The sequence below is a fragment of the Calidris pugnax genome, unplaced genomic scaffold (assembly GCF_001431845.1).
Source record: "Calidris pugnax isolate Ruff unplaced genomic scaffold, ASM143184v1 scaffold30, whole genome shotgun sequence".
NCBI lineage: Eukaryota > Metazoa > Chordata > Aves > Charadriiformes > Scolopacidae > Calidris > Calidris pugnax.
The window spans coordinates 3,508,184-3,533,088 of NW_015090776.1; the positions used below are offsets into that span (position 1 = coordinate 3,508,184).

Below are 24,905 nucleotides of genomic sequence, written 5' to 3' on the forward strand. Positions count from 1 at the left end.
TGCTGCCTGAAGAATGAATCTATTATTAGTGTTAAACAGCTTCTATACTAGTTCAGTGATTGTATGAAACCATTAAGTTACAGCCACTATTATCCTAATTTATTTAGAGCAACTTCAATGATTTATGAACTTACTAACTGAAATGATGACACATCATATTCTCTAAATAAATGTTCTTTGTTCTAGGGGAACATATCAGTAGGAGGTTTGATGTAATAATTATCCTTAAAATATTAGATTTTGAAAGTGGGTAAATTCTGGAAATGGATTATGGTAATGTTCACAAAAAATAAGATTCACTCTCCTCCTTACTGTTTCAGCTTCCTTGGGATCTTCGATTAAATACACCAAACAAGAAGAAATACAAAGAGACAATGTCAAAACACAGACTCCTGCAGTGTGTTATAAAAAAAAATACAGAAGACAGTCTTGGCATCAATATTGTCTTTTGCTGCCAAGCTGAAACGCACTTGTGTTCTTGTCAAATACACTGACTCCTGACAACACTCCTAATCCTGCTGGCCTAGCCAGCACCACTCCCTAGTATCCTTCTTAGCACTAGCACTTGCTTACCACACCAAGAAAAACTCTACTCTTGATTTGAAACCCAGTAGTTCAATACTGAGCCAACAAAAGGGAGTGAGGGGATACGGGGTAGCTCTGACCCTGGTCAGTGGCAGAACAACATAGAGGCTTTTGAATGTTGTGGGATTAGGCTCATTTATAAATTTCTTGTTCACTGAGATTTCTGCAAGATTCTGTAGGAAGCCAGCACCTCTTAAAAATATACTGCTTTCATCAGGGACTGGTCATGCTTTTCCCAAGACCTTCAAAGATGGACTGAAGGCTGATGTTCTGTATCAGTGTCAGAAGTGAGCTTGAATCCTCATGTACACTTGAGTGGTAAGTGCTAGCCCTTTACCTAGATCAGATGGCTTCTCTGCTCTGCTGCCTCAAATATGTAATAGAGCTGGAAAGAGAGGAACACTTTGGGAACCAGAACACTTTGGGAATCAGAATTCCCTATCTCTCTCTGGTCCTTCCTACCCACCTCTGAGGCCATCATGTCTGTCTGCCCTTCTTCCTGGGTCAAGGGAGCTCAGACTCTTTCCTTAGGCTTTTGAAAGCTATGATGGAAGACATCTCTTTTCAGCCCTCCATGTACTAAACATTTACAATGGAAGAAATTGTTGAAGACATTTTATTAGTTCTTCTCAATGCTTTAAATTTCCTAAATTATCAGTTCAAAGCAACTTTGAGAAGAGCACAAGGAAATGCCATTGTAGACTGTACTCTGGGGTGAAAATTACAAATCAGGGCATGTTGACATGTATATCCACAACTGAACCCCAAAGGCTTTTTTATTAAAATGTCTGTCAGGAATATACATGTGTGAAAAACTAGTAGTAGCTGTGGGATAAAATATGTTGATAGGGAATAAAAAATGCAATCAGATTTAATGTTGGCTCTACCTAACTTCACAAACAAGTGTTAAAATATTAGTGCGTGTTCTACTATGGTCTTCAGTCTTGTTCACTTTACCCTATACATTCAGTTACCACAGGATTCAGGACATGTGAGAGGAGCCCAATATATCCTAATATAAAATAATCTTTAATCTGAATGCATTGTTTTCTCATCCTTTTTCTTCAAATTGTTCATGAACAAATATAATTCCTTTTAAAAAAACACTAAAGGCACACTTCTTAAGCCACAGGAATACCATGCTGTGCAGAGCTACTCAGTTCTTTCAGAGATTACTTTTACTTCCTTTTGCAGTCTAGTATTCTCCACTTGTTAGGGACACCTACATCAAAGGGATTACAATGATTAATAAAAACTAGTCCACTATTATAAGCACTGCATATAATCCTTTCCCCATATTCACAGGATTGGTAAGGTTTTGTAACTTAATATATTTCAGAACTATTTTGCTCTAGTGATTAGAAACCATTTTTAAATTGCCAGCCTAAATTTATTTATAGCTAGTTTATACCAATTTGGTTTTATGGCAGTGATGGCTTTTGGTTTAAATAGTTCATTTCACTTAATGATGTGCATATTGACAAGAATTGTATCCTCTGTCAGCGCTCTCTTTTTTTTTCTCTTTTTTTCCCCTAAATGTGCCAAACATTTCAGCCTTAAAAGAAAAAGCTAGGCTCTTCCTTCCCCTGATTTTTACACATCTGTTTCAGATTTTAAATCATTTTGCTTGAACAAAACTACACAGTATCCCTGAGGAGGTTTCCTCAGGACCTTATTTGATAGCATGAATATCTTCCATATCTCTGTAGAGATTACTTACTCTCATACAATGTAGGTTCTTTGCATAATTTCACAATCACTCTTTCCATCCTGGTAACCTCTCATCTCATTCTGTTTGGATTTAAATTCCTTTTTCCGGGTAGCTGATTTACATAAGAGGCACAGTACTCCCATTGTGTATTAAATAACAAATTACAAACTTGGTTTTCCTTGCCAAAATATTTACTGATATTAGCTACAGGAGCCACCTTCCATAAAATATTGACACAGCATTTCCACTAATTTAGAGGTTTTCAGCAGCCACCTAGGTGCTTCCCTGTCATTTCTCTTCATAGATCAGTGGCAATGAATGCCCCCAAAAACCGTAGCAATTATTAAACTTCCTGCAGGATGATATTTCCTTTGAAGAATTATAGGTAATACCACACCTCCACATAACCAACATAAACAGCCCACCACTCCCAATCTATAACATTGGTAAAATCACTTGCAATTATTTAGTGTACAGCAATACTCGATTAAAACCTTACATATATATTTGTCTCTTTCAGCTCTGTCCCATGATGTTGAAAGCTCCTCTCCTTGGGGAGCTAAGCACACTACAGAATCAGCTTGTTTGGCCTTGGACATAACTGCTCTGTAATACATAGGTTAAAATATGTGTGACAATTCATTTTTTTCTACTGCTGCTTTCCCATAATTTATGCATCAGTTGGTTTTATCACATGGTTGCTTTTTGCTCTGAAGTCTAGAAAGGGAGATAAGGCAAAGCTTAACTTTAGTCTTTAAAAAAAAGTTATGCTTAAGTTAAGACCTCTCATAAGAAATGCTCGGTTAAGTGTGCTTCTCAGTGCCAACCTTTGGCGTCATCTCTATAATTTATTCTGTCAGACGAACACTTGTTTATAGTGACCAAGGAGAGAGGATAGAAAGAAGTTGCTTTTTGCCTCATTGACATACAAACAGGGGGAAAATAGAAATGATAGCAGAGAGTCCATATAGTGATTTTTTTTCCTGTGTTTTAGTTTAAAAGTTGGACTCCATCTATTTTAAATGCAAGCCAAATGCAAGAAATGAAAAAAATAAAGCTACTGGACATTATGGAAAGCAATTGCTATCTATGTTTACGTGAAAATAAACTTTAAATCAGTGTCTCCTAACATGCAAAGAACAGGAATTAAACAAGTAGCACAACATTCTTTTTACTCAACAGCTGAGAAATAATGACCATATTTCCATCAAGTTTCAAAGAATCTTCATTTTAACATTATTTGTTGTTCTCTTTAATATGCGTTTTTCCAGTTTTCTGTCCTATTATCTTGATTTAAATCATTCATCTTTCATAGGCCTGTAGTACATGACCTTGATCCCATTCAAATCAATGTTGAACAATGGTGCAGAATAAAGGCCTTCATCTCTAGAACTTTGGTATTTACATAAATATGCATTACCCAATTTAATCAAAAACAGAATAATATGTATTCTCTGCTTTTAATATTATCTTGATTTTAGCAGGGTATGCTATTTTGAAATTAAAAAAAAAATTGGAAAGCTAATGGTTTATTTGAGATTTTCTCTTTTCATCATTACATCATTACTGCCTCTCCTTAGATGGCCAAAGGAGGGGAAAAATAATGGGAATCAAAATATCGTTCTAGTCTCTACACAATTTTTTCATTGTTGAAAAACAAAAGTCAAACAGCAGTTGCCTGATGAAATCTCCTCCAACACATTTTAAAGTACGACATGCATTATGGTTTTATGCACTGCTGATTTTATGTTATTTTTATTGATAGCATTTAATTACTGTTAACTCTAAACACTCAGTGCCAGTGTTAAGTTGGTTGTCCTGAGCTATTCCCCATGGGCAGGTTTTGGCAGAGAGATGCAATGGGTCATCTTCTGTGTACGGCTTGGATGCTATTGCTCTGGAGACATGGGAAGAGAGCTGCTACTTGTCACAGCCCAGTCAGTTCTTTTGGAGCCAACTCCTTCCCCAAAAGGGATTTGTGTCATTTAAGAAAAAAAAAAAGTCTTCAGTCATTTTCTGTCTGACCTGGCATGGATGTTAAAATGTAGGGAGATTACTTTCCTTCCTCTTGACTTTCAAAATGTCAGGTCTCAGGTGTGGACTTCAAGGACTGAAGTGAAGAGCAAAGGGAAAAGGAACCCTCCTGTTAGCACTGGTTGAAGTGGCACTTTTCTTTCTTGTTAATATGACTCAGCTGAGTCCATGCAGGCCTTTGATTTTCCCTTACTTACTTCTCCATTCAAATCAGGACTGTCCCTGAGGGATCATTTTCATTAGGTAAAAGATAGGTGAGGGGAATGAATAGACCAATTAGACTCCAGATCCTTTAGCCTGGGAAAGCTCATAGGAAAGCAACAGGGATTAAGTTTACAGTGTGTATTTTGTAACAAGGTCACCATGTTCTGCACTACTTACTAATGGAACTATATTTTACAAGGAAACTTTGCAGTAAGCTTTGTATTTGGAGGACTAAATGAAAAAAATGCAGCTTTTCTTTTGATTCAGGTAGCTTGCGCCTCTTTTGACTTCCCAGCTCATTTCTTGAAGGGAATAGCCAGAGGATAGAAATAAACACAAGAAACACTTTCTCTGGCATTGTGTAAATTAAAGTCAATTTAAAACTATACACAAAACCAAGTAGGTATTAGAGATAGGATTACAGATCTATAAAACTTAATAATGTTCCTGTAATGATGGCTGAGAGGAGAAAAATTCTTAAAGACCTGATTGAAAGAGCCAAAATGAAATACAATTCCATCTTTCATGTTTTTAGCAAGACAATTTTGGTTCAGTGTTGACTAATACAGAATAATAGGAATAAAATATGCTGCCCCAGTCCCTACCTTATTAGTCTTATGTTATTGGTCCTGACAGCTGGCTTTTAAAATGCCATAAATATTGTGCAATGCTATTCTGTTAAGACAAGCCACTTCATCAACCATATTTCCAAATCACACTTTAATTTCAAAATGTGTTTACTTTCTCTATATATGGCAAAGCAGCCTGCTGCAAAGTTGACCTGCAACAGAGTGCCCTCTACTGCATGTATTTAGGAAAGGAAAATAAAGGAAGTTCCTTAAAAATAAAATCTTTATGGACTGAGACTAGCAGTACTCACACAGGCCACTGGACATTGAAGTAGAGGATGGTATATACATAGAGGCATATATCACCCTTACCTTCTTCCAAAGAGCTGGATACTCTTTAATAATAGTTTAAAATAGGTATGAAATTTGCAAAAAACTGATTCATGGGTCTAAATAAATCAGTGGTGTCTTTCCATATCAAAAATGGTCTATGTTTATAGGTTGGAGAGTTTTTTGGGAAGTTAACAACCTATCCTATATTGCCCTGCTGCCACCCCTTTCTCTTTGCTGCCAGGATGGATCTATAACAATATTAAATTCTCTCTACTTATAGATTTGTTTTCTCAGCCCTTAATCTCTCATACTCCCTCATTTTTCCCCTTCTTTCTATTTGCCATTAGGTCACTACTATTAAACTCCTTTTCATTCCCATGTTCTTGATAAATCTATTCAGTGTTACTTAGTTATACTTCTTGCAAATGATTAAGATGATGTTTCACCAGTGCTGCCTCAAAGGAATGGAAAATGACAGATTACAAACGTGTCATGAAAGCAATTCTACAGCAAGGCACAAATTCTCAAGCAGACCTATACTTTTGAAGTCTTCCCCTGTTTTTTCTTTTCTCAGCCTGAATTGGGCCCATTTAAGGCTGAGTTTTGTGATAGATCAAACACCTGCAACTTCTGTTAAAATTCACAGTGGCTCCTATTGCTCAGTCCCTCAGGGATGAGAAAACTGCTTCTCAAAACACTGGTATAAACTAACATTAAATTTCTTGAGTCACTTCTGAAAGGCCCTGATTTGTACAATGAAGTCCATGTTTTGCCAGCATTATCTGTGGAGCCATAATTTCATTCTTAAAGTCTCAACTTATGTCCTGATGAGCCACACTGAAAGCAATTGAACTGGATCTTGTTGCATGATCAAAGGTACCCCTCTGAAATTGAAGATGGTGTTTAAATACCTTAGGACATTTTTGAGAATGTCACTAGGGCAGAGCAGAGGTAGGTAGTAAACAACAACGTTTTCCAAAGCAACATAATCAATTACCAAAAGTTCTTTAACCAAAATAAAAACAACACAAGCAGGCATTTCTGTAGAACACAGTGCATACATGGCCTTGCATATATTTCAGCAATGAATTTTGTGTCTATGGATTTGTTCCCACATCTGAAACTTTCCCTTAAAGAAACCCTTGTGATAATTTACAAGTTCTAAGGATGATATCTCAATAATTGCTTTCCCTTTGCTTCATACCTGTAAATCTTGTATCTTGTGCTAAATCCCTGTCGACTTCTGTCCACAAAATCTGTGTATTCCTGTGAGCGATGGAAGGGTCCCTTATCAGACAGGAGCCAGTCGAAGGGGCTTGTGGCATGCTGATCCGAAACAGCAGCAACTGCTAAAACCCAGCAATGAAGACTCAGTGCTATCCACTCCCATAGAGCCATCAGAGAGAACAATTCAGCACCAGCACTGCATCGCCATATCATGCTTCCACTGGGGACTTAGAGCCTTCATTCTCTTAGCTTTCCCTCAACACCTAGACAAAATACACAGTCAATTAGATAAGCATACACTAGGCATCCCTTGGAAGTAGAAACAAATTTCCTTTCTTTCAGCTTAAAGAGATAGTGGCCTCTACTTTACTACATTTTACATTAACACAAACCCCACTAGGCTAGTTAACAGTGGAGTGTTTCAGTACTTCAAATGCTTTGAAACTAATGTCTTCATTAACATCATCAGTGATAATATTTACTGTTGAAGGGAACCTTCACAAATTGTCAGGGGAAAGATTGTTGGGGTTTTTTTCCAATAACGCTAGTCATTAATGAAAAATATGCAACACGAATTATTGCCTGTTAGCATCAGTACAAAGTCATTCAGCAACGTCTATGCATACCATTATAGTTCAGATATTGGACAGAAAACAGATGAGATTCAAAAGACCCAAATTGCTTCCTTTTTTTGTATTTGGAAAAGTCACTTATCGGCTTGTCTTCACTACAAACGTAGTTAACAGACTTACGCTATTCTGTTCAAACTAGGGTAGCTGGACAGAGCGTAGAAGCTACCCACAGTTCAATGAGTTATTCAAGCTTCAGATTCTGCAATTTTGAGTAGCCCCAACAGCAACACTTGACTTTTGGTCCAATTTGTTCCAACCCAATGGATGAGCCCAGAAACACTATTTAAATGGAGGCTAAACAATTGTTTGGGTGCCCAATCAGAAATCAAGTATTAACCATAGCCCCATGTAAGAACTCAGTGAAGACAAGCCACAGTTTTTCTCTACACCTCAGTCCTATACCTGTGAAATGAGATAGCGATTCTATATCCTGTTCAAATTTTGTGAAAACATCTATGCAAGAGCATGAAGTTCTCAGAAATACTGAAATGATAAAATTCCCATAGATTCCTAAATAGATGGAAACAATCAGTTCTAATTTTCAGTGTAAGGTAAAACTGAACAGAATTAATTAAAATACATTAATGTGAGAGCTTTGATTTCTCTAGCTGATGAGTTTGCAGGGAAAAGCATTTTTTAATTCACATTCACTCAAAACAGCACTCATTATGATATTTTTACAGTGATCAATGCTATGACCCCTCACTATAATTTTCACTTGGTGGAAATTTTTCTTTACCACCAGTAATTTAATTTGTAAGTGTACCCTAAATGAAGGATGCTTCCAATGGAACAGTTCTGCAACAGCACACTCAGTACCATCCGTCCATTACACTGGAAATGGTGTAGCTGAATAAATACGCTCTGTGCATATATTCAAGACATTAATATTCTGAGGAGTCTTTTGTACTGATTATAACCATATCAGCTGCAGGAAGTTAACTGCTTCCAGAAAAGCACTGAAGTTCATATGAACCAACACGAATTTACAGTTTGAGAATATAATAATCTGTCTATACAACCAGAAAAATAGTCAAGGATTATTGTCTTCTTAGGCACAAATGTAACTGTTTGTAACATGATTTGGACCTGATCCTGCAAACAATAAATGTGTAAGTAATCTCACTGGAAAAAAAAAAGAAGACCCTATTAACATATTTAATGCTGAGCATACGTCAAAGCACGGTGTTGTAACCATAAACAGTTACAATGACGCAGTAGTTTCTGATCATAAAACACACATTGCATTAGTTTTATAAATCCTTTTAAAAAGAGATTTCAGATGAACACAACAAAGATATCTTTAACTTTTATTCATACTCCCAAGCAAAAAGCCTGCTGATCTGTGTATACTGTATGAAGTTTCACAATCATCTCCCTAGATTGGTGGTTTCCTTTGACAGGTTGAAGATCATGTCTTTGAGGTGACATTACTGTGTAACTTTCAACACTTCATATGAAAAAGCATGCACAGATCTGAAGCAAAACTGGAAATCAATAGACTGCTCTCCCGGCCCATAAAAGCCATGATGATCATTTGTTCACCATTTCCTGTTAAAATTTAGCTCAGGGTAATGAAGGCGACATGTCAGTCACTTCCAGACAGGCCAGACCAGTTTTTGCACCACAACAGAGTGAAAATCCACAAATGCTTCTGTCTCTCTTCTTCTTACCAATCAGTGAAAAATATATTGCACAGCGTAGTCATTCCCCTCTATCATCCTTTTCATAGACTAGGAAGACCCTGGGCATAATTTCTTGACATTACGTGAAGCTACAAAGAGAATAATGAGAACTTTAATTTTTGTACCTACAGCTAGCTAAGACATAAGGTTCTATTCTAAATTATCTTTTCTATTGAAAAAAGCATGTAATGTTTTAAATTACATGAGGTAGGAGATTACTTTTTTGGGTACTTATTAACACTAAAGCGTTTCAGGCCATTAAATTGTAATGATGACTAATTGAGTCCCTTTTGAATTCCAAATGTTAATATTAGGATTGGGAAATGAATTACTTTGTATATGTAGCATCTTCCCAAAACTAGACCAAATGAGCACTTGAAAAGGAATAGTGAGGAGCTCTGCTCTATGCTTGCTTGCTACACCTCATGGCATGTCATAAATTAACCACTGGCAAAACACCTTTAGAGAACATGTGTAGTTACAGAAGAAAATAATATCCTTGTTTTAAAGATATATGAAGGTATTTTCCAAAAGAGTATAAATATACAGCTAGTCCTTAAGGAGACTGAAATAATGTGTGCATTTCTAACTGGTGCTTATCCACTTGTCTGTATTGTCCAGTCATTGTCGAATCAGTCTGCATAGATGTAATTCTTATAACAAGCTTCAGAAGTAAACTTTTACCTTGATTTAACAAACAAGGAATAATCTGAATTAAATTTGCTGTAGAGCACCTGCTGGTTTCAGGATGGTATGTGAGAACTGAAAAATAAATGAACACCTGTTAAGTAACAGAGCTGGTGGATTTTGAATTGGAGAAGACACTCTGTAGAGAAGACGTCAAACAAAACTGTCATGTCAACATGCTGTCTCTTTGAAGTGCTACCTTAGAGGACAGTTATCAGGTATAGATGCTCAGCACAACTACTTTCTTTTAGCCCCGGGGTTTCACCCAGCTACCACTCGCAAATGCTAATAAGTTTTCAGTCCTTCCTCTTCTAAATTCTGAGGTCAGAAAGAGTTCAATAAGCATAATGGGCTAAATTCTTCTCTGTGAGAAATCTATTGTCTCCTCACTGGCCTTAACGCAGAATTAATTTGACTCAGCATCTTCTGGAAATACCATATCTAAGTCTTAGCTTTCATGAACATGTAAGGGATGCTGGACTGGTAAAATCCATGCATTTACATCACCTGAGAATATATCACTCGCAAGTTCAAAACAAACACTGTGGCCACAGGGCAAGTTTCATCAAGCTTCATCTGTGAACGAGAACACAGGAAGTGTGTAGTGTTTTTGTTTGACTATTGTAGGGCAAACCCCATCAAATTCAATCTTCCTTTTTCAGGTAAATTTTTTATTTTAACATAAATAATGGTATATAATTATATGGAGGATCATAGAATATCTCAAGTTGGGAGGGAACCATAAGGGTCATCGAGTCCAACTCCCTGCTCCTCACAGGACTACATAACACTAAACCATATAACTAAAAACATGGTCCAGCCGCTTCTTGAACTCTGACAGGCTTGGTACCTTGACCATTTCTGTGCGAAGTCCGTTCCAGTGATTAACCACCCTCTCAGTGAAGAACTTTTTCTTAATGTCCAATCTAAACTTCCCTGATGTAGCTTCATTCCACTTCCTCATGTCCTATCACTGGTCACCAGAAAGGGGAGATCAGCACCTTCCCCTCCACTGTTCCCCTTGAGGAAGCTGTAGATTGTGATGAGTTCACATCTCAGCCTTTTCTTTTCCAAGCTGAACAAACCAACTGACCTCAGCTGCCCACATATGAAGCCTGTCAGGTCCCTCTGGCTGGTATCGCTTCCCTCCAGTGTTATCAACTGCACCAGACAGCTTGGTGTCATCAGGAAACTTGCTGAGGGTGCACTCTATCCCAACATCCATTTCACCAACAAAGATGTTAAATAGTACAGGTCCTAGTACTGACCCCCGAGGAACACCACTCATTACTGGTCTCCACTTGGACATCGAGCCATTGACCGCAACTCTTTGAGTGCAGCCATCCTTCCAGTTCCTTGTCCACCAAGCGGTCCATCTGACAAGTCCATGTCTCTTCGATTTAAAGACAAGGATGTCATACAGGACAGTGTCAAATGCTTTACTCAAGTCCAGATAGATGACATCTGTTGCTCTCCCCTTATCCACCGATGCTGTAACACCACTGTAGAAGGCCACCAAATTTATCAGGCCCAATTTGCCCTCAGTGAAAACCTGTTGGCTGCTGTGGGTTGTTTATGAGCTCACTAAGTTACTGTATCTAAAATAGTATGAATTGAAATGTCTGCTTTATTTGTGGGTTGAACTCTCTTGCTTACAGAACATTAACTGATGTCATGTATACTAAGATATGCAGAATAATACAGGACCAGCCCAGATGTGTGGACAGCAATGTCCAAGCAAAAGCAAATCAATAAGTTTAAATCCTTTCTAACATGGAAACAGTATAACTATTTTCAAGGAAAAGAAAAAAAAGAAATCTATGGTTACCTAACCACATGCAACCCTTTTTTTTTTCCTAAGAGGTGAGAGTCATGGATACAGGAGATATGCTAATATACAGTAAAGAAATAGGTACTACTGGTTCACTAGTGAAGTAACTTTTTATATAAAAGTCAATAAAGTTGATATTAGGCATCATCAGTTTCTTTTTCGGGCCATATCTACACATACAGTTCTCAAGAATCAAAATAACTGTACACTAAAGGTACAAACATTTTTAACAAGATCGGGGGAAATGTTTCAATATTTCTCTGTTATGGAAGTCCGGGAGGTCCTGTGTCCTTGATCTGAGATATTCTCTCCTCTGTTACACATGGAACAATGCCCTTGCAATCTCTGTCAGTATTACAGAACTAAGCACAGTCTTGCTTCTGTCATTCCCTCTTTCTCCCTGAGTCTCACAGAGATCTCCTTCTGACAGCAGAAATGCAGGTGGCCAGGAACTCTGAAGCCCTTTTTTTTTTATACTCACTAGAATTCTATCAAATTGCTTAAAGGTCCCAGCTCTTCATGGAAAGTTGAGAATCCTCTATGCTGAAGTGGGATTCTCCTGGCTGTAACTTCCCATAATGATGAAATAAAAATTTAACATTGTTATTCTCAGATATGCCCTTTCAAAAGAAAGCAATAAATAACCCATCAGGAAACATCATGTGTATTTCTCCGCAAGAGTTAGAAACCTTAATGTCTGTAAGACTGTCCTTTTTTATGCAAAATACAAAGGTTAGATTTCTTTGAACTAATAAAATTAATAATTAATAAGTATATGTATATATAAGGATATATATCCCTTTAAAACCAAGCAAACAAAATAAAAATACAGGAACAGATGGGGTGAATACAACCAATTGTGTTTGTAGGTATTTAGATTTCAGTAAGATCATGATTTTATCATCTAAGAGGTTTTTGGTACTCCATACCTCCATTCACTTATAAGCTTTAGGGATTTCAAAGTTACTACTTTTTGTGAAGTAGGTGTAACAGAGTACAACCTGATATTTCTTTTAGATTGCACATCATGGAAAACAGGAATTATGTTGTTTATTACCTAACTATTACACAAAATTCTCAGGAACGCTGCCAGTGACTTCAACTTTGAATCGATGGCAAGAAGCAACATTTTATTCACGGCAGCTGGATGGAAAGAAGCGAAGGTCATAGCAGGCAAGATATGTCAGGACCATTTTTTTAAAGGCATTTTGACACTGAAAGAAATCTTGCATAAGGAATATAGTCCGAGTCTCAGAGATTAGTCTTATCTGCTATAAGACCCTGGATTTAGAACTTTATGTCTCCTGCTTTCACTTTCTCATCTGAAGTGTAATCATCATGTTGTCCACCTTTGTAAAGCACTACATAAGAACTGCTCATAAGAACTCATTACAATCAGTGTTGTGGTTTTTTGTTGGTTTTTTTTTTCAACTTTCAACTTTAAATGAATGAGACCTAACAAAGTACCTGTCCTTGAAATTCTCACACAGTCCAGCATAAATGAAACAGCCATGAGGCTGGTGTAGAAGAAACAGGCAGAAGTGCTACCATCAATATCAGCTACAGAGGAGGAGGGTATAGCAGAGAGCAAAAGAGCATCTCGCTTGTGCTCTGCTCTGCTCTCAGCTACCACATTGGTTCTGTTCTTCAAAGGAAGACACCCAAATCCACAGCATAAACTCTACCCAGCTGAAGATAGCAAAAGGACTCATGAACTGATCATAATTTCAGTCTTTCTCCCTCAACGAGTGAATCCATTCCTGCAAGGAACACATTGAGGAGAAAAAATTCTCTGTCATGGCCTTGAGTGCCCAGACAGGCCTCAACAGCTCTGACCACCCTCATCTGGAGCCTCCATCCACCCCTGGGGCCTGCCTGGCCCCAGGTCCATCTCCTGGACCTGGCTTGCCTGGGTCCCAGGTCCATCTCCTGGACCTTCAGCCCAGGCCTGGGTGTGGTGTGACTGCCCCCAGCCCCAGCATTGGTGCTTGGGCTTCCTGGCCATACCTTGGGCCTGGCCGCACACCTCTTTGCCTGGAGGTCACTATGCCACAGCTTAGCTCCTGGCTCGGCTGCAGACACCGGCAGCTTTCACCCTCATTCTGCGCTCGATAGTCAGAAGGATCTGCGCTCCTTGACTGCATAAAGTCAAAGTGCATGGTTTATGAAAGCACGTGAGGCACCTGAATGCCTCAAAAATGAATTGTGTAGGTGCACAACAGAGAGAGAGAAATTCACCCTGTCTTCAGGGTGTCTCAATTCCTCATCTTTAAATGTGGTCTAGTACCTAGATAACATCCATCAGTCACACAAGGAGCTAAAATGAAGTTAATTTCTGGAAGAGCTAAGCAGGACCCTGACCAAACCCTGGGTTTCAGCTGACTGACACCCAGGATGCAGCAAGGCCACAGAAAAACCTACTGCTTCAAGAGCTTTGAACCTGCTCCAGGATGAATGACTGTACTTTAGCAATCATAAAAGTTCATAGAGGATGAAATCTTTATCTTTCCAAGTCCACAAATGCACGTGGACTGCCCCATGTGCAAACAATCTTTGCATGTAGTGTTGTGTGTGACATTTCAGTCTTAAGTCACTCTTCCATTGCACAAGCTACACTAAGCATTCTTCCAAATCATAAAATTTTCAGCTAAGACATCTGATGGTATGAAAAGAGAATGGAAACAGAACAAGCTCTCTTTGAATAAGTTTGGGATCTGTGCTACAGGAAAAGAAAAGAACAGCATAAGAAGAGTTTCTGGTTCAGTATTTCATCACGTACAAGCTGACAAGTATCACTGTGACATACAATTTTGCATACTGGAGCATTCGAGTTTGTAGAAAATCCTAACAGGAGACAGATGTTTAGAAGCTTACATTCCAAATTACTGGAAGTTTTCAAAACTCGAAGTCTAACTTAAAAGCATTCAGTATGAAATCTTATGATAATCTCGTTGGGTGTGTTTTAATGGCAATTAAGTAGGTCCTTGGGATTTGCAAAGAGCACACCCTAAAACTAAATATTAAACTATCTCTGGAAAGTCATGAGGTACTAGTTCTAGTAGTATGTCTCCTTTTCACCCATAACTGTTAATCCCCAGTCAGTTTCTGGGCCCAGTTTGTCAGCCAAGTGTTAGCTGGCTATGAAAAAAACGTCCATACTAAGACACATGTAAGCTAGCTATATGCAGTAAACCACATCAGAGTAACACCTGTTTAATTTCATCCTTCTACTAGTTTTAAAACCCAGGGCTGTTTCAGTTCTTGCCATCTAGAATGGGAAGAAGCAACAACTTACAGGTTGTACACTAAGGCTTTGGTTCTAGGTTTTCAAGTCTGAAGACCATCTGAATACAACTGATTATTCTCTAATGCAGAAGGACTCAGGCGAAAATGAGATGGAGTGGGAGGAAACTTTGCTCACCAACAGACTGTTGAGCTGGAGAAGATTCTGTTTACAGAATGAGAATACTTGAAGAGCTTGACATACAACTCTGGTTTTACTGTATAACCATTGTCAAGTCCCTTAACCTTGTTTAATTATAGTTTCTGTTCATAGATCAGGAAAGAAACGTATAGTGCAGCCTGAACAATTAATGTTTATAAAGCACTTTCAAATCATTGGATGACAAAAATGTCATAAAATAAAAAGGAAGATGTTCATTCTACTAACAGAGTGGCTGCCTATTTTTGTTGCTGCTTAAAATTTCTGCTTCTGCAAAAAATGTTCAGAAAAGGGTGGAGGGGAAAGTAATTGTCAGTCTCAGACAAAAATACAAGTTTCTTCAAAGCTGTTGAAGTACTAATACTGTTTGTGCAATAATGAAGAGGAAAAAATAATGGTGTGTATGTGTTCTCTGGTCTTAGGAAGAGGGACAAAGAAACAATGAACTCTATTAACTGTAATGGGGACATATTTACAAAATTCAGCTTAGAGTCTAGCTTCATATACTTCTATCCCCTCAGATATTACCTAACCTAATCCATAATCCTGATCATGTTTCAAAATATTATCACCAAAAATGAGGTTTTTTATTTTTAAGAATGAATTTTTCAGTTTAGGAGCTCTGGCCCAGGCATGGGGCATAGCCCTGTAATTTTGGCTAAGTAATATCTGATCAGGGATTTACACTCCTCTCGATTTTATTTTCCACGTGAAAATGAATGGCTACAGTTTAGACCAGTAGTTAGAAATAATCTCCATAAAGATCTAATGGCATGATATTTTTCTTTAAGTGTACTTTTTTGGATACTTTACAATAAGAATGGATTATTTTATCTATTTTATTTCTTAACATTGATATCTAATAGAATGGTACTGTTTTTGTTTTGCTCTTCTATTATGCCTTTCACACCAAGGTGCTCCAGAGCCTATATCATATTTTACAGTTGATTTCACAGATTGTGTAGCTGGTTTTCAGCTGGCATAGATGGATGGTTAAAACTCCTTTCAGGTTCCTAAGCTTCAGCCTATTTATGCTATCAGAAAAAAAAAAAGTGAACTTACACCACCACTGTCATCCTGTCAGAAACAACTTGTTATCTGTTGTGCAAGCTCCCTAGGCAGGACTCGCAAAGGATTCAGGAGAACATCTGATACTAATGTAAACTGTTCCGTGACTTTTCATGAGTCCCTTTGCCACAATATTCTAAGCCTTTAGCTAGTATATGGGCAGTAGCCAGATCCTCTTAAACGTTCATGTTATAGCTATTAATTTTTTATAGTGAGAGTAGGGACTTTATGGCTGATTGAGCAAAGATTCAAGCTTCAGCAAGCCACTCTGGACCTAACTGCGTCTCAGGGTGGATAATACACAAAGCTTAATTGTACAAGTAATAATTATGTCATGTGTACTGGGCAGCCTGCTAGGTTATATAAATATAACACCAAAGCTTCCTTCTAAGTCTTAATTTTTGACAAATTTAGAAAAAAATTACAAAATTAGAGAGACAAAACATTTGTCTGCTAAAAGACCTCTTCTTTGTGAAGATCAAGTAACAAGGAGATAAAGTCTGTGCCTTAGAGTTTCACCATAAATTACAATCTCCCTACTATTTTAATTTAGTTACATGGTAGTCTAAAAACATGTTAGTACAAAATTATCATTTTTTCTTATCATAGAATGGTTAGAGTTGGAAGGGACCTTAAAGATCATCTAGTTCCAATGCATCTGCCATAGGCAGGGACACCTCCCACTAGACCAGGTTGCTCGAAGTCCCATCCAGCCTGGTCTTGAACCCCTCCAGGGATGGGGCATCCACAGTTTCTCTGGGCAACCTGTTCCAGTGTCTCAACCACCCTCAAAATAAAGATTTTCTTCCTGATATCTAATCTAAATCTATTCCTTTTCACTTTAAAACCATTACCCTTCATCCTATTGCTGCAATCCATGATAAACAAACCCTCCCCATCTCTTCTGTAGGCCCCCTTCAGGTACTGGAAGGCCACTATGAGGTCTCCCCGGAGCCTCCTCTTCTCCAGGCGGAGCAACTCCAACTCTCTCCGTCTGTCTTCTCAGTAGAGGTGCTCCCTCCCTCTGATTATCTTAGTCGCCCTCCGCTGGACCCATTCTAACAGGTCCATGTCCTTCCTGTGCTGAGGACTCCAGAGTTGGACACAGTACTCCAGGTAGGGTCTCACAAGAGCAGAATAGAGGGGGAGAATCACGTCTCCTGACCTGCTGGCCATGCTTCTTTTGATGCAGCCCAGGATGCGGTTGGCTTTCTGGGCTGCCAGCATGCACTGCTGGCTCATGTTGAACTTCTCATCCACCAACACTCCCAAGTCCTTCTCCTCAAGGCTGCTCTCCAGCCATTCTCCGCCAAAACTGTATTTGTGCCTGGGATTGCCATGACCCAGGTGCAGAACCTTGCACTTGGCCTGTTTGAAGTTCATGAGTTTTGCATGGGCCCACCTCTCAAGCCTGTCCAGGTCCCTCTGGATGGGATCCCTTCCCTCCAGCGTGTCAACCACTCCACACAGATTGGTGTTGTCGGCAAGCTTGCTGAGGGTGCACTCTATCCCACCATCCATGTCTCCGAGAAAGATGTTAAGTAGTACAGGTCCCAGTACTGGCACCTGAAGAGCACTACTCGTGACTGGCTTCCACCTGGACATTGAGGCGTTGACCACAACCCTTTGATTATTGTCTTCCAGACAGTTCCTTATCCACTGAGTAGTCCATCCATCAAATCCATGGCTTTCCAATTTTGAGACCAGGATGTTGTGTGGGACAGTGTCAAATGCTTTGTATAAGTCCAGGTAGATGACGTCTGATGCTCTTCCCTTATCTACCAATGCTGTGGCAATATCCTAAACGGCCACCAAATTTGTCAGGGATGACTTGCCATTGGTGAAGCCATGTTGGCTGCCATCAATCACCTCCTTATTTTCCATGTGCCTTAGCAGAGGTTCCAAGAGGATCTTGTTTCAGGAGGATTTATTGTTGTAGCTCATAGAAAAACACAATCTGATTTAATAGAAAGGTGCTAAGCTATTTATGAAAAGCTTTAAACTTTCAGCTAGTCTATTTTCAGTGCAGAGTAAGAGACACACAGTCCATTTATTAGAGATCACAGATCACTGCAGTCTCTCTAAGTATGAGGAACATAGGTTTTCTTTATTGTAGCCTCTTTTTTCTTCTCCAGAAATACTGAAAGAAAATGTTCTAGGCATTGCGTGGCCAAAACAAACCAGTATGAAGAAATTAGGCTGTTTTATAAATAAGACTACTTCTCAAAAAAAGCCACTACTGTCTCTTCAACTAATGTGAGTCAATCTAGTAAATGTGTGCTAGGCGATAGCTTAAAGGGTACTTAGTAAGTTACTAAAGCTTTTACTTTTTAAGCCAATGAGTCAGATTCATATACCACAGGAGCACTTATTAAAAAAGAGAACATCACCAACTAATGGCCATCACCAACTAATGGCTGTATGTGAAATAAATTCACAGTCTCCAGAAGCTGGCATCTCCACTTGCATAAACATTGCTGCTTTACATAAACAGGCACCTTCATTAGAAATAAAAGGAATTTAAGGAATAAGGTGATTAATCCAAGAAATGCTGAGTATCTACACATTCTTGAGAAAAAGAGGTGGGCATCAGCTCTTCTCTGTAGATCAACCAGCAGTTCAGAATGGAAGAACAAAAGGTTGAATGCTGACATTCTACTTGCACTATTTTAAGTCTTTCCTATAAGTAAATACAAGCCCTGATATGATCACGGTCAGGATGCTAAAGTACACATACATCTATAAACTACATGTGAGTAAAACTTCATGTTTTACAAACAAAATTATGCAAGATAAAATTTATGGCAATAAATATTTGTTCTGTCTGTCCTCCAAACTGCTAACAAATAGGAATCAGTAATGTTTTAGGTAAAAAATAGCTAATTAAAGATACACTTTTGGGCTGCCACTTCAATCCACAATACCATTTTTCAGCATGCAGTGGTATTTTTCACCAGTGATGTTAAGCCTCCTTAAAAATAGAGATCTCAAATAGAGAAAGGCAAAAAAAAAAGATTAAGAAGAAACATGTTTCTAGTGGATTTTAATAATCCCATTAAACCTCAGAATGGTCATCTGTATTCGGTTAACCAGGTGTTTTTTGTTATTTCCAATAGATTTATAAGTACTGAAAGGCCTAAATTAGCTCTACAGAGTTCTCAATAGTCATGAATAATATGGGATTAAAGGTATAGAGATTCCACAGATCTAAATCCTTTACTTGGCAATGTATAATAAATACCTTTCTCATTAATCAAGTGCTGGTAGATGTGGTAGTGAAGGTGTTACTGCAAATTAGCAGAATTTTCTAATCACCATTAATGTAACTGCTACGGTAAAGGTATCTAACTGACGAGCCTTAGGTTCTCACCTCATTATAAGAGAAACCACTACAGTTTAATAGTCTTCATTTAGCTAACAGTATATATCGCCTGGTCAATCTTCTTTTGAAGGTGGAACAAAATCTGTGGCCTTTGTAAGAGGCTCATTAGTTACACATGAAAAGCTTTGACATGGCAGAGAGTGTCCTTTCCTCTCGTCAGCGTGTTATTTTGTGGCACACAGAGCAAGTGGAGACTTTCAACAGGAGACTGGGAAAAGACTGGGCTAAATAATGAATCACATGGCACGATCCAGGGCAAAAGAGCAATTATACGTACCATGGGTGTGGAGGGATGAATGGGTGGATATGCGTGGTATATATACATATTTGTATTTATGTATGCATATGCATATACAAACTATGTTTATGTATGCACACTTACTGTGGTACATATAAATTATTAATTTCAGAGCTAGGAGGCCAAATTATTCACATTATAGTTTTCAGCAGTATGAAGGCTTGAGTCGCAAGTTACTGAATGCAGATCAGTGGGGCACTTCAGAAAATGGAGTTCGCTTAATATTCCTCAACTTCATATAGATAAATGTTGATTTATCAATGATGATAGAGTACTGAGACCTAAAACAACATAAGATTGGGCTAAAAATCCTTCAGTTCTTTAGTATTTTAGTGCCATTTGACTCAAAATATGCAAAGCCCTACACTGCTCAGTATGCAGCATGTAACTTCACAATGCTCGCTTTTTTTTCTACAACTGAAAATTTTGATTCCCAGTTATTATCTTAGAAATTGATCTTGCTTTCATTGAAGTTAATAGCAATGCTCTGATCTCCTTTAATTGTGCAAGATCAGGCCACCACTGAACAGCAGACATATTGAACAATAGGAAAACAATACTATGAAGAGAATGTGGTTGCAATTTTATTTTTAAGAAATACTCTCTTTTGAGTGTACAGGATGAGATCAAGAAGAAGATTAAGATAACTTCCCCATAAATGACTAGCTGTAAGTTACTACCTGCAGCAGTCTAACAGGATAGTTTTCTTTAATGTGACCTTTCTGAAAGAGTATTTTGGCTCTTTTTGTCAAAATGTATTTATGGTGATTTTAATCCCATATGGTTACTAATATTTCAGGAGAGAAAAAAAAATCAGTGTCTACTTTTAATTTTGAGGAGGGACAAAGCTTTGGGAGGAATAAGAAAGGGCTGCACTAGGCATACGTGTCAGCTAGAAAACACATAGTGATTCCAGAAAGTATCACCTAATGCTTCCCACCACTCCCTTTTTCTTCTAAGCAAAAACTTAGGTTAATTAAATGATCTTCCAATTTTCCATTTAGATTTTCAAAAATTGCTGAAAAAGAAAGCTCGCTGGTAAAATGAACATCTCTTGTTTTCAATAAGTGTTGCATTTCTCTGTTGAAATCTCAAGCAAGAATTTCTTAGACAGATCACAGTCAGATATGGTTAATCAATTTCAAATTAATCCAAATGAAGTAAAACTATTTTAGCCCCATAAATCATTGTCTCTACTTGGGACTGGGAGGAGTGAAAAGTGCCTGCAATCTAAGTGACTAAAGAGATGACTTTTCAGACACACACTGGTGTAAACAATGAGTAGACTTCTGTAATTAATTCTTCACAACAGCATTCAGGCAGTAGTAGAAAAAATGGGAAAGGGTAAGACGGGTTGATTACTTCCCTCGAAGATCCTCAAGTTGTTTTGTTGGCTTGCTGTACAAATGCTGCCTTCTGCAGCGAGATCCATAAAACGTTCAGCTGCTTGTTTTCATGTTTCCTAGTTAACGTTTTCACTCACAGCGCTTCAGCATTTCACGAACAAGCACCCCAAACACAGTAACTCTGGTGAACTCAGCATCTGTTGGGAAGGCTGGCTCTCACTGGAAGTGGATCAGCTTACTGAAAATACAACAGATCTTTTTTTTTTTTTTTCTCCTCCGCTTAAATCACGTACATGTTTTAGAGAGAAAAATGGTTGAAGGCAAGAATTTGTAGGTGGTTTCTTTATGGACCTCTCATAATTAGACAGCACTGCAACAGCATTTAAGACTATGGGTCTGCTGCTATGCTTAGATACGGAGAGGAAGAGGTACAAGTGAAATGTTTCTATTCTCAAAGCTAGGTGTTCTGGCAAAGCTGACAGAACACCTATTTAAAATGAGTAACTCCTTGTACGGTTGGAGTTGAGCATTGACAGCAGTCTGTAAAGCCTGGTATCTAAATGGATTGCTCCTCCTAACTTATTTCTTATATCTTGTAAACTAAGTAGGGCCACTCTAGCTTTATTTCTGTATACTTGATGTGGCAGAGCCCCTCATCTTTGAAAATACACATTATAAGGTTTTGATTTCACTTCTTTTTATAGCATTCTTCTGTGATGCCATATTTAAATAAAGATAGTTGTGGGCTTTTCTAGGAAATAAGTTATTTTTTGTTTCTTCTCTCAGATTTGCTTGTCAGATACATGTATCTGAATTACTCCCTATATTTTTTTTCAAAATCAGGTCTATCTCACATTGGCCTTCATTTGATATGGATCCATGACTGAATTTGATGCTACAATAGAACATCCTTCACTTATTGCATACATTACATTTTTCTGCCGCTCATGAATTTCATTTACTTTGCATGCATACACTCGCTTAATTTCTAAAAGAAACCATTACAACTTGAAACTGATGTCGTCTTTCAGAAAAATTCCCAAACAGCAAATCATACCATATTCCACTTTTTTCCCACTCTCTACGCAACGTAACACTTAATTAACACAGAAAATGTACTTGAATTCAGAAGTGAACCACAATACAGATGGCTGGTAACAAAGCCCTTACCTTTCCAAATGCATTAGGGTCTGCGAGAGGCGCAGAAATCGTAGCCCAAAAAAAGCAGGTCTCCTGTCGTCCAATACACAGTGACAGTTTACACCCTATTTTCTTTACCTCGCTTCTTACACAATGCTACATATAGTTCATGCTTCTGTCGCCTAGGATTGGCTGGTGCAGCAATGAGGCACACACAGGACTCATGCTTGGAGCACCCTGCAACCCTTGATTAACCCTTCACAGCCAAGTCCCTCTCCCTCCCTGCTACAGGCAGCTTTGGCGAGCCCCCCCAGACGGGTGGCTTCTGGGCTGGAGGGGAGCAGGCGCCCCCCCGCTCCCTTTGGGGGTTTGCTTTCTCCTTCCCCTACGATGTGGCAGGTGAGGAGATGGAAAGCAGCAAGATACCTTCTCCTGCTGAGGCTGGCGAGAGGTTGGGGGGGCTGGGGGGCCCCAATTGCAGGAGCTGGCTTCTCCCGGAGCCCCTCTGGGAAGGGTGTAGGGTTAAGTCTGGGAGGATGATCCACCAGGCTGGACGTTGACATGTATATTTAAAGGTGTTGCCTCTGCCAGAGCCCCCTCCTCCCGGTTATCCACCTGCCACAGCCAATGTTTGAAATTAGGAAATTAACTCCCAGCCGAAAGGGAGTTCCAAAGCCACACGGCTCCAGGGGAGATGAAGGTAGCAGAGAAGGTGGAGGTAATCCTTGACAGTGAAGCCAGACACAGACAAGCAGGGAGGCTGGGCATCTAAATGAAGGGAAGAGGGCTGTCTGGGACCATTCACTCAGGAATGGGCCGTGGAGCCTGGGAGGTTTTTAGACACTACCAGCCTCTTGTACAAAAAGCGAAAGAACCGACCAAAGCGTAGCAAAAATCTGCCAAGATACTGCCAGGCATTCCTGTTTTTTTTCTGAGTCATCCAGCCCAACATGAACAGAGGGGATCCTCTGGTCCGGGAGAGCTGAGGGCTGGAAATGAACCATCCAGGCTAATGGGAATCTTCTCCATTAAGCACATCTCACGCTTCCTTGTTGCAGTCACCCATTAGGCTTACATTAATTGCATTGATTTATTTGATGTTTGTATGCAAAGGGTTTGGTGTGCTTGCCCACCCCGCCTTCCGCCGAATGTAGAAACGCCACCCGCTCCAACCTGTGTCAGTTCTACTGCCCAGGCACCGTTTTACCATCATCCATCATAATGACTGTGATCTAAACAACTCCCGTTGCTCTCATGGTGTGTCCTACCATCTCCCAGCCCCGTCGGCACAGAGGGAATACAGAATGCTCTGAAACCCAGGAAAAATTCTGCTGATGGGCACATAAATCTCTTCTGCAGAGCACCATCATTTAACTAGCACGGCGAGGTTGTGCTCACCGGGTGAGCTATTCCCACAGCGAGTTAATCTCTCAGGACTTCCTGCTGTTTAATTTTTTTCCCCAAGGGCTTTTTTTTTAGTTTTGTTGTGGGCTTTTTTTTGTTTGGTTGGTTTGGGGTTTTTGTTTTATGGTGGGTATTTGTGGGAATCCTCTATACTTAGGAAGGGAAGGGTGTATGATTGCACGGAAACTTTCCTGAGCAGCCTGGTGCAGGAGGATCCCAGCGGCAGCAGCATCAGGAGGTGGGGAAATCAGGAGAAATGGCTGGGATTTGGTTTATCACCCCGGTCCTGGACGTAGGGTCCCGGGGCAGGAGGAGGTGTGTGTGGTGGAGGGGCAGAGAAGGGAGGTTGGCAATGATGGTAATGGGAAAACCTCCCGGAGGACAGACTCTGGGAGAAAGACACTGAGCTGTAAGGCAATGAAGTAGACATGGGGGTCTCGAGCTGCTGGGAGAAGAGAGGAGCTGGAGGAAGGATGAATTTTGGATCCCACGCTTGAAGGGCTTTTTCACTTCCCCTTTCCCAACATCATCCAGCAATTTGGAGACGGGGGGTGGGGGGAGGAATAGAGGGGAGGGGGAGAAGAAGTCAGGGGGGAGCACGCTCAGGAGCACGGTATTGAAGGGGACATTGGTCTTTTCTGTCCTCTGCTTGCCACCAGGCAATAAATTTATCTCTCGTGTTTCTCACTGGCATCTCTACCTGCTTGCAAGCCTTTAGCACCTTCCTTATCATCTCTGCATGTACTGCTTTGGAGACATGACTGCACACACACACACGCTTCTCCTGCACACCAAATGACAGAGTTAAATGGAGCCCAGTCAATACGTCCCCCCTGAGAAGTAACATGTTCCAACCCTACCTCCTGCTATTGAACGTGGGTTGATCTCTGTCGCTAATTAGAGGCACAGAAATACTGGAAGTATTAGCCACAAATAGCACTCTGAAAGCACTTGTCCTTATTTTAACAAAAAGCAGCCTTTATTTCCCTTGGTCCTCTTCTCTTTCTTTCAAAGTAAAGAATCCCCTACCTGATTAAAAAGACATTCTACGCTTCAAAACGCGGCAGGTAGGTAAATATGTGAGCGTACGAGTTGGGAAGACCCCTCGCTCCCACCCTGCGCTCCTCAGGCCAGCAAAAAAAAAAAAAAAAAAAAAAAAAAAAAAAGATGCCCCACAGGGTTTGACCAAAGCTTTATTGTATTTCTGAAAATAGTAACTGTTATTCTCCCTCCCAGCTATATGGTCTTTTTGAATTCTTGGAATCAGTGGAGAAGTCCTCCTTCCCTTTGAATCCGTCTTTATCTTGAAAAAAATAATCTCGTTAAA

General features: G+C 39.4%; 1 protein-coding gene across 3 annotated transcripts in view; it reads right to left on the reverse strand.

The window, feature by feature from the left end:
* The window catches only part of BRINP3 (bone morphogenetic protein/retinoic acid inducible neural-specific 3), a 198,464-nt gene that overhangs the window by 172,409 nt on the left and 1,150 nt on the right, over nucleotides 1-24,905 (reverse strand). For 2 of the 3 annotated variants that reach the window (XM_014948172.1, XM_014948186.1), the window contains exon 2: nucleotides 6,641-6,926. In XM_014948172.1, coding sequence (XP_014803658.1) covers nucleotides 6,641-6,876 — 236 coding nt within the window. In that variant the 5' untranslated portion in view covers nucleotides 6,877-6,926. Of the gene's footprint in view, nucleotides 1-6,640; nucleotides 6,927-22,204; nucleotides 22,308-24,905 lie in introns of those variants that run through there. The other variant, XM_014948179.1, reaches the window with a different exon arrangement.